General features: G+C 39.3%; 1 protein-coding gene across 3 annotated transcripts in view; it reads left to right on the top strand.

Moving 5' to 3' along the window:
• RASGEF1A (RasGEF domain family member 1A) overlaps window positions 1-15877 on the top strand; it is a 153858-nt gene that overhangs the window by 100710 nt on the left and 37271 nt on the right. Inside the window, exon 2 of one of the 3 annotated variants that reach the window (XM_033066190.1) lies at window positions 1369-1483. The exons of 1 other annotated variant lie outside the window; for it this stretch is intronic. In XM_033066190.1, coding sequence (XP_032922081.1) covers window positions 1442-1483 — 42 coding nt within the window. In that variant the 5' untranslated portion in view covers window positions 1369-1441. Of the gene's footprint in view, window positions 1-1368; window positions 1484-3101; window positions 3127-15877 lie in introns of those variants that run through there. One more of the 3 variants, XM_033066189.2, reaches the window with a different exon arrangement.

Raw genomic sequence — 15877 nt, 5'->3', positions numbered from 1 at the left:
GAAAACTTTTATTTTGAATTAAAATCAACTTAGAGTTTAATTAAGAATACAGGAACCCTAAAAATTATTTAAAAGTTGCTTTAAGCTAGGAGTTTGATCATATACTAACTGAAAACAAAATGCATTGATAACATGGAAACACTCTGGATAATTCAGACTTAAAGGTAAAAACATCTGAAGATTATGCCTTAATTCCTTATGGTCATGAAGTCATTATCACTCTCACAACTGACATCTACCCAACTTGGTGTAAATATTTATACATTCGGCCATATACTACATTTTTGGGCAAATAAGTTGGGTTTTTAGTCTTGTTTTCAAGGGAAATGAATTTTGTGTGCTTATTCTGCTTGTCTGTTAAGTTCTCTCTGTATTTAATTCCAGAAGTAATTAAAATTTGTAAAAGTGGAGGTCTCAGTGCTAAAGAAATATCTGCTCAGAGAACAGCTCAGGTTAGTGCCACGGCTAAAGTCAGAGTTTCGGCTGTAACAGCTGCATACGGCTGGTGCCAGCCAGGATGCTCACAGCTCTGGTTTAATTTCATATTCAAAAAAAAAGAAAAAAAATTACTTAAAATTACAATCTGCATCCAAATCAGTAGTATTAATCACAACATAAAGTTCAGCTTAGTAATGCAGCAACAGTGAATTTCCCGTAGAAAGAAAACAAAAAAAAGGGGGAAAAAAGCTACTAAAAGGTCCTACTAAAAACCTACAAGATGGTTTTCAAGTTGTTCTGTGGTGAATAATCTCTGTGTTTATAATAACTACAGTGTGTCTTTGAACAGCTCAAACCTGGATTCTCTTCAATCCCTTTTACCTTAGGTGTCAACAGAATAGTTGGCAGTTTCTCCATATTCTTATGTCACATATTTTTATGTCACATTTAAACATATATAGTTAAGGAGGTGTCCATCATCCTGATGAGATATGATTGTGCTGTCACTATTCTTTATGCTGTGATAGTACTTTTCAAGAAGGAAAAAAAAGATTTCCTCTTCTTCTATGATCATAACTACACTGAGGAATAAAATTCTCAATTCCAAGTTTTTTGTGAAACAGTTTAATGACTAGCCAATTCAGCAATATAAATATTGTATTTTATTAAAAATAACTTCTTAATGACTATTAAAAACTGCTGTCACTGGTTAACCCTTGCAACTCTTCCTATTACCTTTCTCTTGGCACCTCATATTTAAAATTCTGCCTTTTTCCCTTTTTTGTATACCATAATTTGTCCTATCTCCTTCTTATGATATTCCCCTCTCTGAAAATATGTATGTCAAATTTTATTCTGATGCTACAATGCATTTTCAGTGCTAATTAGCAGTGAATTCTAATAGTAATCCATTGCACCCCTCATTTTAAGGGGAAGGAGGCAAGACACATGACAAAAATCATAGAGTGAAATAGCTGGAAGTCCACCCACTGGGAAAGGCTGGATGGCAGAACCACTGTGCAAAGCTGCTGTAAAGAAATGCAAAGTAAGTATTATTTTACTTTCTATGAGTCTTACATAAAGGGGTGTTTTTTAAATTTTAAAGCACTGGTGTAGGATAATTTATAGTTAGATATTTATATTGTTCAGAAATCACATTGGGCAGTCTCAGACTTGAATAAAATTTATTTCAGACATTAGAGAGCAGAAGAATACCTCTTGGAACTATGTGGAGCCAAACTGCACTGGGAAGCACGTTGCAATAACAGTTCATTGTAAAATTCCATATTGTTGATATTTGCTTTCAAAACACACTCTCCTGTCCCCCCATCCTTCCTGTCTGTCACTTCAGACAAATCTCTGATTACGGGACTCATTCTGTGCTCCTCAGTCGTCCACTTCTCAAATCTCATCTAAACACACACCTCACTTGGTAAAGTCAAACCATTCTTATCCATCACTAGCATCCATTGCAGAAACCTCATCCTTTGCAAGCCTAAATTATGTATTCCATTAACCTCTTCCAAAAGTATCCTACTAGCATATAATCACATCCTTGTCTTCTTACCTTCCCCTTCTAAACCGTTCCTTCACATTTCCTGCATAGAAATGTCAGTTCCATTTCCATAAAGTTATGTCATTGTCTTTTGCCATCACCTCTGCTTTCTTCCTCATTCTTTACCAACTGTTCTGCTTCCCCAAACTACTTATTTCTACATCATTATTAAAATTTCTATACCTTTACATAAAATAAAACCCATCTCACCACTAACATGAAGTCTTCAGTGACTACAAACTAAGTTACCTACACAGAATATGCCTTTCATTATTTACTGATTTGCCTCTGCTTGGAAGATTTTACACTGTAGACATATATGGAATGGAGAGAATTTCTCATTTCCTATTACCAATTCAGGTCTCCAAACAGAATACATCTACAATTCTTCCTGTATGATTGAAGTGAGCTTCTGAAGAATTTCTGGTATGCATTGGACATTACTATGCAAAAATGGTCAAACAAAAATTGATTTAAAAAAAATAAAGTCAGCAAGTTTCATTCCAGAGCATTAGCTCCTAGCTGTCAGTTTTCCAAAAAATACATTCTAAACAGTTACAGTTAGGTAGTTTTGTAGGAATTCTGTATTAAAAAGGAAAACAAAACAAAACTGCCAAAAAACCAGAACCATCAGAAACCCCCAGAAAACAACAAATTAAGTCATACTACACCAAAACAGGAATTTTGGAGTAATTTTAGCAGCAATGATATAAGAAACCAGCCAGTTAGAAATGCCCAAAATCTGCTTCCTTTCCTTCACAACATGTGTACCCAGGTCTTAGCTAGCCTGCAATTCCTGTAAGCCCAAAGGCAGAGGAAGCAGCAGAACAGCCCTGGTTTCACTGCAGCCTTAGGAGGGCAGGGATGGAAGTTCCCAGGTAGTGCCCAGCACATGACACCCACGTAATGGAGGGCTGAGACTCCGAATTTCCTCTCGTGCAGCACCGCCCGCAGCACGCTGGGTTTTGCTGGGTATAATGGTGACGTGCAGCAGTGATGCTCTCACTCCCCGCACGCTTTGCCTAAGTGCAGCCACAGGAGCGGCACAGCAGCTCCGGGCTCTGTGGCAGCACAGAGCAGGGACCCGCTCCAGGGTGTTCCAGCTGGGAGAGGACATGGTCCTGGAGAGCCAGGTGAGTCTGCACTGCGCTGTGTGCTCTTCTGTCTATGGCAGAGCTCAGCCACGCGTGACAAAGTGATTTAATGCTGTGCTACAGAGAAAGTTCGCTTAAAGTTGTGATGCAGGTTATAAATTCACTGATATTCTGTGCATTAGGTCATGATTAGGTCACTTGTAACAAATTGATACCACCCAGAAGGAAGATTACATGGTGGTAGCTTTATGCAATGGTGGTGTGGAGAAATGGAAAAAAGAGGTTAAATATTTCATGTAACTGGTACGTGAACTTTTCCTCTGGAGGTAACAGAATAGGCAGAAACATGGATTTGAATAAATATTCACCAAGTGAGATAGTTTTAGTATTGTACAGGCAGGTTTAAAGTGATGCAGGACACTGCATCATAAACACAGAATCAAAGCTCTCTTGCAGGAATGTTTGAATTTGTCTTTTGGAGTCAACCCATCCCAAACTCTGGAGATGCTTTCCAGAACATCAGTAATCAAGTCTCACATTGGCAGCAAAGATGGGCTTTTCCCCAAAATTTTCTCTCAGTCTCTCTTTCTCCAAGTTAAACTGCAACACTGAAATTTCAAGAGTAACAGGGCATTTGAATTGCAACACGTACCTTCTGTTTTATGCAACAGAATAAAAAATGGGTTTTATTTTCAAAAAATGCAAAGGGGTGTTTTCATTTTAACTTCTGCTACACCAAAAATACTACCATGGTACTTTACAGGAAAGTAAAGGTTTCTGCTGCAACAAATAAGATGCAATTCTGGGCTGAGTTTCTCTGTCTGGTGCATTTGAGCTTTAAGTGGATTGGTAGGGACCTGATGCACATAAGTCGTGCAATCCCTTGAGAAATGATTTTCAAATTAACTAATAAGATATTGCACTGTGTACAGCTTATTAGAAAGCAACTCTGAGCAGCAACAGCACACAGCTACTGTGCCTGGGATTTAAACGCTGGATTTAGCTGTCATGTCCATAATTCTTAGTGCTTGGTTATGTAAAGGAGTAGGTGAGAGGAGGGTTTAGTTTCATATTAAGGAAAGTTAAAAGGCTCTACAGAATGTAATTGCAGGATTAGTAAAAAGTATAAGGCAGCTTTGCTCCACTATTTACATATCAAGGCAATTCATGGAAATCCTCATATAGAAAACGTGAATAATTGAAAATTAATTGAGAAACAACTTGGTTGAACATTAAAGGACAAAACACATGTTTTCATATTAAAAAATTGTAGGCGTAGAGAAGAACTTGGTAAATTTTCATAGGAAACTTTAAAGGTTAATTCCCCAATGAGAGAGAATAACATTCAAGAACTTTAGTCCAACACTGATAGTTACTTTGGTAATATTTCTGCAGCTTTCCAGATATTTAAGAGATCTACATGTCACAGGATTTCTATGCATGAGAACATTTTGACAGTAATTGCCATTTATCTTGAGGGGGAAATTTAAAGAGAAAGTAAGTAAATGCCTTGAGAATAATTTTTAGAAAGAGCATCACAGTATGGAACCAACACTTAAGAACAGAGAAACTATAAAGGCAACACATGAGGCAAGTAGTTGAACTTAGCTGCGCAGAGAAAGGAGTCATAAGAATTAAGGGTGGAAACCTGTCAGTTTTGGTAATATGAACAACCTTGATCACAGAAAATGAAGATATAAAAACTATTTTTAGCAAAGCTGCTGTTCCAGAACTAGAAGGACACAAAAATTTGAGATGGCACTCCAAAACTCATTGGTGAAGTCTACAAAGGTAGCATTACACTTAGGAGTAGCACTAAGGGAGGAAATCCCAGGAAAAGTGTGATCATTGATTTAGCCTCATGCAAAAGTCACATACAGGGGGACAAATGATCTTCTTGTATGTGACTGCAAAAAGAGGCAATGAAAAATAAAATTAAAAACCACTATAGAGAACTGGAGTGAAAATGCTTTGCTTGGAATACATATAAAGACAGTGACTACTGCCTTCTAATTCATGAAACCAACTTGAGAACATTCCCATTAAAACAGAATAGGTTACTGTTTTTCAACACAGATGACATATTAGAGGAACTGAAAATATAATAAATGCCAAATAAACAGTACAATTGAAATTTAAGGTTATTAAAATAGCTATTTAATGCTTTAACTTGTAAGGACCTCTAGTTTCAACCTTTAGGCCCAATTGTCATGGACTTAGATTACCCTTTGTCACACAGCCATCCTTGCACAACTTCTGTCCTGTCCTAAGGAGACACAGATCAGCCTTGCTGTCACATCCCATTAGGAGCAAAGCTGATAAAAACCTCCTGGGATTCCAAGGTGACATAGCTTCTTTCATTACGTTTGTCACAATATTGATTAGATTAGGTCTGAAGCCCATCTTTGGCCTGCTACTGACCCATCACATCTCCTGGGAAATTCTGCAGAGTAGGAAACAAAATTGAAAATGACTGGAACAATAGAGATGTTCAAGATGGTTATAGCTCATGGGACTCACCCAGATGTGACAAGTACTGATTTTTACTAAGTATGCATCCTAATACATTAATCCCAAACTTGACAACTACATATTACATTATCTCCTTCGCAGTAGTCAGCCTTCAGGAGCTTAATGGCATGAAAATATCTCACCAAAGATTGCAATTTCTTTCACTGGAGTAAATAACACAATGGTCATAGTGCTGCCTAGCTAATTTTCCCTATCAAAATTTTAAAGAGTAAATGAAGAGCAGGTTGGAATGCTATCTGTGCAGAAAACCTTGTATCAATTGTCTCTCCTGGTATGTTTAGTTTCAGATGTTTCACTCATGCAGGACAGCTGAAGATTCAGTTCAGAGAACTGCACAGCTGAGCCATATGGCATCTACGTAATTGTAGCAGTTAACAGCTAAAGACCCCTACACCTGTTCTTACGTTTTCAACAGGCTTTACTGATTGGCATTAAATGCTTCTAATATAATACATGCTCTGTGTTGATACAGGCTTTGTATGTGACAGATTTGATAGTTCCAAAGGAAAAAAGGACTACTCAAGATTGCCAAATATATTTTCAGATTTAGACAGAATGGAAGTTGGAGATTTTTTTAATTTTTTTTTTTCACAGTTTTCATTCTAGGTCAGTTTTTCCTCTTTCACATGTGGGCTGCTTTACAAATACCATCAGTAGGCACAGTTGAACTACAAGGAGCCTGAGCAATAAGCTCAGTAAATGTCACTCTTTTTACCTACACCTTCACCTCCTACATAAAACACCCACTCCTCTGACAGTACCAAACCTATGGTTTGAATTTGCCTTTTTTCTAAGTGTTCTCTCCTTCTTCTTATCTTCACTCAGCTTTACAAAACAGGACAGCTAAGCAATTACTATCCCATAAGTAAAATAAACATTCCTATTTGCAGTAGGGAAGCTGTAGCACCTCTGTCCCCCTCAGTAACGCCCCTGGCAGAAAATGACGCACTATGATAACCTGGAAACCTCAGGGTCTCACGAAACAAGAGCTTCCAAATTTGATTCTTGTATGCTTTGGAGGATAAAGCAACATGAAGCAGAACAAGAACTGTCTTTCATCCCAGTTTTGCATGCCAGGACACTGCACCTAGATGCTTGTTTTATTTTCATGGAAGTAGAAAAAAACATATCAAGAGAGGGAAAAAAAAAAAAAAGACATCCAAGATGTTCTTCAATATAAAATGTTACTTCTTAAACATACATATGAAAATACTTATTCCAGATTGCTTCTTTGATCCTTTTCACAACTGCTAGGATTCCTTTAAGTCATAGAAATCCTCTCACCCTGTTCTTAAACTAGTCATTCTTTTTTCAGAAAAAAAAAAAAAAGCAGCAGAATTTCTCTTAATATAATCCCAGGTATTTTTATAATAGAAATTTTTGTGTATTACTGAAAGATATGACAAGCAATTAACATTTCATTGAAAAAGACTTTAAGAGTGCACAGAGAAAGAACAATACCTGATTGTGGATTTAGTTTAAATAAACTTACTTTAAATACACTCTAGGATATTTAAATTGAATGAGATTCATCTATCTATACCCATAAATATTACTCCAAGCCCAAATAAATTCACACAATATATCTTCATGCTCTGCAAAATCTTACCTCTAGGTTATTATGTGCAGACTTCAATTAAGATGTAATTACAGCTTTTACATCAAAAAACTATGGTTTGCACCTTGAGGATGTAAAAAAAAGCGATATTCTGAGGATCGCCCAGGAATAGTGGATCAATTATTCATGCTTTAGGGCTGAAAATTGTGGGAGGAAGTTTCAGCCAGAACTGGAAGGTTTTTTCCTTTGAAAGGGTACAGTTCATCTCCCAAATAAAAATGTTCAGAAGATCCCTTCCTGCATTATCAAACAAGACCCTCTAAATATGTTACACTTATGCCCTTGCTTAAACCATTAACCAAGTGGTACAACAGCTGTACTCTTCAGACATTATTAAATAATGAAATCCTGAGCACAAACCAAAAGGAAAAAGTAACCATTCCTCAAAACCATAATATCCAACTAAAAAAAAAAAAAAAATTAAGCAGGTATTTTTGTTTACAAAACCCCACAGGCATTTATTTTTGCCCACAATATATATATCACAAATCTAAGAGGAAATTTGCAGTGAAACTCTTCATTCATATTAACATGGGAAGAACCTTTCTTTCCTCACAGAAAGTAGTATACAGTCCATGTGTGGAGAAGATAACTTTTCAGAAGTTTTAAATAGCTTTAGTGCCAAACAGACCTTGTCCCATTTCTGTGTTCCTACTTCTCCACCCTCTTTTCTGCATTCCCTCCTTACATGCACTACTTTCCCAGCTCATCCACCCCTCCTGCTGTTGCCCCAGCAGGCACATGTGCCCTGCCTTGATCCCTTCTCCATGCTAATCCAGTGAGTGGCCCAGCTGTCTTTGGCAGCAGTAATTACATTCCTCTCCTGTCCTATCAGTTGCTGGCCTCTTCCTTACCACTGCTGGCTGTGTTTACCAGGAAGAGGATTTGTTTCCATTCCCCACTTCCCTTCACTCCCCGTCGTCTTCTGGTCTAACCACAAGACGCGCTGGAGTCCTGCACACAAGCCTAAGCAAATCTCCAGCTCTGCCACCTGGTACTTTGCAAACCAGAAAGAAGAAACTCTGGCTGAAGGCTCAGAGATCTTGCTCTGTATAGATCACAGACTGACAGAAATGGACTTGACACAGCTGGTTTTGTTTGATGGTTTCTAATGTGTCTTCCCACTAGAGGAACAGAAAGCCAAGACATCCTAAAGCTGCCTCTCAGCTGTAAGAGTTTGACACTTTACAAACTTCAGAAGGAAAAGGGTAAAGACGCAAAATTTTTGTCAATCATTTGGACTATGCACAGCTTGTGTCAGGGTGCTTTCCTTCCCCTGGTGATTGTTTTAGCCATAGTCTAAGGTATAAATGTGTCTCCTGCCCATATTTGCCTCTCACCTGCAGAGAAAGATCTTCCAAGCCAAGTTTGAAAAGCATAGTGCACGTCAAAAGAAGTGCACGGGACCCCACTTCTTTGAAACTGCTGACATTTTGGAGGATGAAAGAAGCTTCAAATCTCCAGGGCTCCAGCCTTACAGGCACTGAGAAAAAATAAATCCCTTAAAAAGAAAAGAAACAGAAGCAGAGAAACTGCCTATCTCTGTATTTAGAAGTTCATGTATTTAAATCCCTTGAGGAAGGAAGTAGTTTGGGAAACTGACAGTGAAAAATAGAAGACTGAAAATAAGTCTGATTTTTCTAAAATGTTTTAATATATATATTTTTTTAATGAGAAAATGGTTTTGGAAGAAATATAATCCCTGAAAGCAATACAATTTATCCACCAAAAGGCAAGAAGTTAGGAAAACATCATTTAGAAACAGTCTGGCCAAAATTTAATTTGTTTTTAGGAACTGTACATGTTTATCATCAGCAATAATCCCATTACTGCTTTTGCCACCAACCAGTAACAGAAATGCATATTGCTTTTTTTTTTTTAAATTCAAGTAATAGCCTTCCTTACAAGACAGAGCAAGTGAATCCTAAAACTGGTACTGTAAATCTCAGTAATCCATGCAACCCTTTCAGGCAAACTGGATGTCTGAAAGTAAACTAGAATGGTCCTACCACACTGAAGGTAGCTTTATCTCACCAGCTGGTGTCTGCAAACACAGAGCTGGATAACATCTATCACTAGCTATTGAAATGACAATAATAATGCTGCACTGCTTGGAGTAGATGGGCAAGATAGGACAGCAAAGCTGCAGGAAGCACACTTAGCTGAGGTGGGGGATGACCAGACCCAAGTTACCTCTTCATTGTGCCCAAGTCTATGGGCAGGGACTGGGACAAATTAAAACAATTGCCAAGTTTCTCTGCCTTGTGCCATGGGGCATGCATATGTATTTTAGGACTAAAACCAGACAGCAGTAATGAATGATTTCAAATTATAACCAGAATCTGGTTTAGATACATTATTTTATATTATCTTCTGACCTTGCTTTTGCCACAGGAAAATGAGCTCTGAAAACATGTTTGCATATTTAAATGAGAGAAGAAACTGCTATCCCTTATATTTTTCATTTCTGAAGGTCTTAAGGGAGGAGTGAGAACACACAGTAAATAAATAGCTTAACAGACTGTAAACAACTAAAGCTTCCCCTCTTGCAAAACTATAGTCCCTGTGATTAATGTTTCAGGAATTATATTAAAGTGCAATAACTTCCCCTGTAGACTGGTGATACCCAGGAGAAAAGATTCTCTGCCTTGAATGAGACCATGAAATTTGATTTGTGTATTCTAAAGAAAGAAATAACAATCTGTTAATTTAGATAGATCTCTTAACAAAAGCAGTATCTTCCTGTTTTGATCACAAATTAAATAATATAAATGAAGAAGTCAGGCTGTCTGACTGCATGAAAGAAAGGGAGAATCTGCGTGAAATAGGCCTCTCTTGTAATTAATAATAACAAATTGACAGGCATTACATTTGCTCTGCACCTTCCATATCATGACTCAGAACTGTACAGTAAAAGCTGTACACACTGCTAACAGCTCCTTTCTTTAGGAGTTGTTTGTGCTAAAGAAAACTCGTGAACTGAGTAAAGAATTTAGGGCATCAGTCATCACTGCACTAAGATAACATCTCAGAAACTTCAAGGGTTGAGGAGTTTGCCCTTACTCTTTGGTACTTTCTCACCACTCAGACCAATAAGCAGGTGTGTGATGGCTGACATTAATTTTTATGGAACAGACTCCAGCAGACTTGTTAAAGGACAGAGGAAAATGCATTAATTAAAGAGTAAATGCAGCATGCATAGATGTAATCAGCACTAAACCCGTGCTCCAGGCAGAGGTGCCCTTACCGGGCACTCCCCCTGGCCAGGGTAAGGCTGGCTCTTCCCGAGTGCTGCCTTCCCCACTCTGTTCCCATGACAGCAAGCTCAGATTTCACCACAAGTTCTGCAGCTCTGTTCTGCACCATAGTCACTGATTAATGCCATGACCCTTGACTCGTTAAGCTCAGCAGTAACAAAACAGAAGGCTCTGCGCTCACAGCCCCAAATTTTAAATTGGTTTAAGGATGGTCCTTCCTGTGGGGCAAAAGTGGGACTTGCAGAGATGTTTTGTACGAATAAACAGAGATAATTTTTACCCCTCTTAGCCTTTTTTGAAATTTAGTGGCAATAGAACACCAAACAGGTAACTGTTCTAGCACAGCCTTAAATAATTCAAAAGATCACACTCTTTGCTTATCTGAAAAATCCAGAGCAGGCCTTGTAACAGTGAAGTTTTTAATCAATTCTGAAATCATAAGAATATGGAAGATAGATGACACTAAAACTTAAACTTTTTTTTCTATTTGGCAGAATTTAATAGAGTCTGAATGCTCCTCTCAAAAAACTGAAATAGGAACACAAGTTTTAAATAAACTTCTTCTGGGCACATCTGCAGGGAACAGTTCACGATCAAGCAGTCCTTGAAATTGCTCATGCTATTTGCTGTTACTGTAACACACAAGAATTAATCACTGCAAGGAGCTTCAGCTGTGCCTAGGAATTTTTGTTCTTCCTAGCGATCCTAACTGGAAAAATCCTGGAAGAAGCAGGTCACTGCACCGCAGGGACTCACACAGGGACTCAAACAGTCCCTGTGCTTCCAGACGGGTGAGGCCAAGCAATGCTGCAAAATGGAGGCCAAATGTTCAGATGGCACTTGGCAAAGAAGAACCCAGTGAAAGGTCTGGGCCAGCCAGGCTCTCCTTCCAGCCCACAGTTCACTGAGTGCTTGACCCAGGACAGCTGCTCCCACCTCAGCCTTCCCCAGGCTCCCCAAAGGCAGCACCGAGAGCACTGCAGCCTGGAACCCCTCACTGCCTGCCTTTGGCACAGGGTACCCAAGGCACTCCCGGGGCACAGAAACAGCCCAATCCCAGCCCAAATCCCTCAGGCACAGGGTACCCAAGGCATTCCTGGGACACAGGAACAGCCCAATCCCAGTCCCAATCCCAACCCCCATCCCTCGAGCACAGGGGGCCCAAGGCACCCTTGGAGCACAGGAATACAGCCCAATCCCCTGGGCACAGGGAGCCCCAAGGCACCACTGGAGCACAGGAACACAGCCCAATCCCCTGGGCACAGGGAGCCCCAAGGCATTCCTGGAGCACAGGAACAGCCCAATCCCAGCCCCAATCCCTCAGGAACAGAGCTCTTGGGAGAGCCAACCCAGAGCCTCAGTGGCCTCTTGGAAGCACTGGCTACATTCCAAAGCAGTACTGGTACCAAGCAATGAGAGAGGAGGAGTTTATACTTTAAAACTTTGATTTCATTATTTTTCAAAGGGCAAAGAGCACAAGCAGGCCTGTGAGGTGGCGGAGCCATGAGGGCAGCCTGGGCACAGGCCTGGGCAGGGAGGCCGAGCTGCGGCGGCTGAGGGGAGCCAGGGCCGCCCTGGGCCCTGAGCACGGAGCAGCCCGAACCTGAGGTGATGGCAAGGACAGAAAAGCCTGCTAGTGTAAAACCAAGCCTGGAGAGCAGAGGCAAACTCTTCCCCTCTCTACTGTGTGGGCTGCTCGGGAGCCTGCCAGCAGGCACTGCCACCTAACAGCTGGGAGAGTGGGCACGGGCAGGAGCACAAGTGCGGAGCCCTAAGGATATTCATTCACCACTGGCACCGGAGCCACTGCTGTCTGCTCACAACAAGCTGACACTGTTTGCTCCATTTCACAGCTGCTTTGGATGCATCAGCAGCTTAACTCACTGCTACAGCACTGCTGCTGCTGATACCGTCCCTGTGTTCTGACCCAAATATTTTCAATTTTCAATAAAGTTACTTAAGGCATAAAAAAGCCCAGCAACCAAGTGGAAAGGGAGCAGGGGGAAACACAGTTGGTTGGGCCCATAATCTTACTGCTATATCTCTCAATCAAATAATATTATTTTACATGATTGTCAGGCAGAAAAAGCTAATGCCAGCATTTCATACCCTGGTTCTGAGCACTCACAATATCTATTTAAAATTAGCAAGCAATCAGCACCCACAGCAATTAGCATCCCATAGACAGTATTCCAGTTGTACATTCTCTCCTCGTTCTTTTCTGCCATAGAAATCTTTATAGTACAGGACTTGTTTTGACAAGATATCTCTTTTTTATTCAAGAATTCTACGTACTTTACACTCAGATTTTCAGATTCAGTGTATCTTCGAGCTGTGTGTAGCACCAACATAAAATAACAAACAGAACTCAACAATCAAAACTAGTTTCTCCTTCTTTGTAGAAAAAGTCATACTGCATGCTTCCACCAGGGAGATTAACAGAAAAATGTTCACTATCAGTTATGCATTAATAGAAAATTACAATTCTTAAAGTAGAATGGATCTAAAGACCAAAAGAACTCTGAATTTGACTATATTTTGAGCAAATAAGAATGAGAACTGAAACTACCTCATGCCAAAGGCAATATCAAAACCTAGACCAATACTCAGTGACACTGCATCTGTAAAACACCAACTTCTTATTAATTCCCACTCCTTTTCAACTCACATTCCTACATATAATGCATCTCTCTCCACACCTGTAACAAGAAAAGTCATTTATATTTACCCATGTGACCAGAGCAGGAGTGCTACCAACACATCTTTCCCCAGACCAAAATATTAAGCCCATCCACAGAATAACAACCAGATATTCACTCTGTGCCTCTCACAGAAATCATCTATCATGTTTTCCCCTATTGCTTTATTCTCTTTTATTCTCTTTTATTCTCTCATTGACAGTAACCATTCCTTTCACATAATGGACAGCATAGATACAGACACAGGAAAAAAAAAGACAAAGAATGCCTCTCTATTTCTGACAACATGTGAAATGAAATTATATAATTCCTAATGTGGTACATATTCATATTTATGATATAGAATTATTTTAAAAATTAGCTAATAAATCTGCTAATAGAACATTCCCAAACCAAGCAGTTACCATCCTAGGTTTATGAGCTTTTCATCAAACCTGAGGTAAGGATGATTTTAGCATCTTAGGTGGTAATGTAGTTTGGACCAAAAGAAAGGACAACAGCGGTTTCAGCTGAGCTCTGCATTTGAATTTCCAGGGTTTGTTGTAACCCCCTATAAACTCAAGACAAAACTCAGCTGGTGTGAACTGAAACAAGATGTTTGAGTGAAAAAACTGCCAGTGGAAACCACTGAGCCTGAGAATCAAAACCTGCACTGCACAGATGTCTGGCAAGCCTGATGCAAATGTTATGTTTTCTTGCATATAATTCCAAGCCCAACTATTTTTTTTCACTGAAACCAAGGGTTTAGGGGCCAGGGAAAGAAATTAATTCGAAATGGCATCTCCTAATGAGCAAAGATCAAGGACCCAGCAAGAGCAGGGCAATTACTTTTGCATATTTAGTTTTGAAGAGATGAGGAGAGAACGAGAGAAATGGAACTGTGATCACAGTGGGGAAGTTTATGAGAAATGCAGGTTGTGTGGTTCAGGCAGTTTGAAGGAGTGCTGAAAGATTTCAGAAGGTGAACAGATTCCTTTCTTATTAATGAAGGGGCCCTGACTCCAGATCCGCAAAACTCGCTCTGAGTGGATGGCTATTCAGCTCTCCCCTTTGACTGAAAGCATGAGTCTGTTACTTATGAGCTCTCAGTCCCTTTCCTTTTAATAGGAAGCGGGGGGAAGGGGCAAGAAGATGGCTGGAGGAGGGGAAGGAAAAGATGGGTAGCAAAAAAACACTGGTAACTGAACATGGGACTTCAAGGGATATGCAGGACAGGCCTTTGGGGAAAGGTTAAAAGCTTACAAGGTGAGTGATGTTTTTCCGGGGCTGATTTTTCTCTCCTTATTATTCACCAACATGTTAAGAAGTAAACTGCATCTTCAATCCACCCTTACCCTCTTATTTTCTCATAATCTTACCAAATAATTTATTCTGCTAGCATGGAACTGAAAAACAAAATTGCTGGTTTTCTTTTTTTTTTTTTTTTGGTAGATAACAGCTGTATTTTAATAATGCTAAAAAAGAAAGCCTAAATAAACCAAATCCTGACCATGTTCCCTGCTGCAACAGGGAACATGCAGCCTGCTGTTACAAATTGTAGACAGTCACGAGCTCTTGTCAGACTTTGTGTGGGCTTGAAATGTTCTTAGTCCTTTGCAGCTGAAAACAGAGCACAAATTATCACTAAAAGGATATGAAAAATTCTGCTGGGACATTTGCTATAGCTGTACAGGAATGCTCCTCAAAGCAATCAGAAAAGTGACAAATTACTTGGTTCAGGTTTGAGGACTGTATTGACAGCTTTTTCTAACAAAGATTACTTTTTCATCTGGAGAAAAAGACAAAAACTCACTGATCAAACTGTATTTTGCTATTTGTTATGTGTTGCCAATGAGGAGATATCAGCTGCTCTTGGTCTGTAAAAACCTTTGGTTAGTGTCTAAACTGAGCAGAGATCTTGGCAGGAAACTGAACGGGCAACTTCAAGATAAATCTAAGTACTTCCTCTGTGTATCAACCTGGGATGTAACTTCAGTGCTGTAACATTTGGAGTGCTGTGCTTGATTCAGTGGAGCTCCTAGGTGTGTAGTCACTTTTACAGAGATAGCATATCCAGAGATTAAAAAAAAAAAAGCAAAATCTTTAAATTTTTGCTCTTGGGGAGGTAATTTTTATCTGCATTTAAAACACAAAATATATGCAGAATCAGACTTTGAACCAATTGTATCAATACAATACAGAGGAAGGAAAAATAAGGAAAAATAATAATAAAAATATAAGATCATTTTGCTCAGTAGTGAAAATAGGGACTTGTGATTACAGACAGCACCAAAGGGAAAGGAGGGATTAGGTAACACTGAACATCAACGTTTACTTGGGGTCACTTAGATGAGTTCTGTTGCCTCTAACAAGTCTTGTACCAACACTCAGATCTGCAGCATTGGACGTGATAACCTATGGCACCCCTTCTCTTATTTGTAATAAGATTACAAATTTATTATGATTTATTTTTGAAAGAAGAAACTAACCAAACATTTCCTCGCTCTTTAAAACATGCACATACGTGTACCACAAGAATAATGCTAACTTCTGAATTGATGCTCTTTGATGTATGAACATACAAGACAATTGGAGACATTCCAATTATCTCCAGTTCAAAGTTAGGCCAAAATTAGAAGCAATTATGAATAATGGATTAGGTTTTAGTAGAAATGGCAATGCTGCACAGAATAAAGATGAGAGTT

This window comes from Catharus ustulatus, chromosome 8 (assembly GCF_009819885.2).
Source record: "Catharus ustulatus isolate bCatUst1 chromosome 8, bCatUst1.pri.v2, whole genome shotgun sequence".
Classification (NCBI taxonomy): Eukaryota; Metazoa; Chordata; class Aves; order Passeriformes; family Turdidae; genus Catharus; species Catharus ustulatus.
This window is presented reverse-complemented; position numbering and strand designations above follow the sequence as displayed.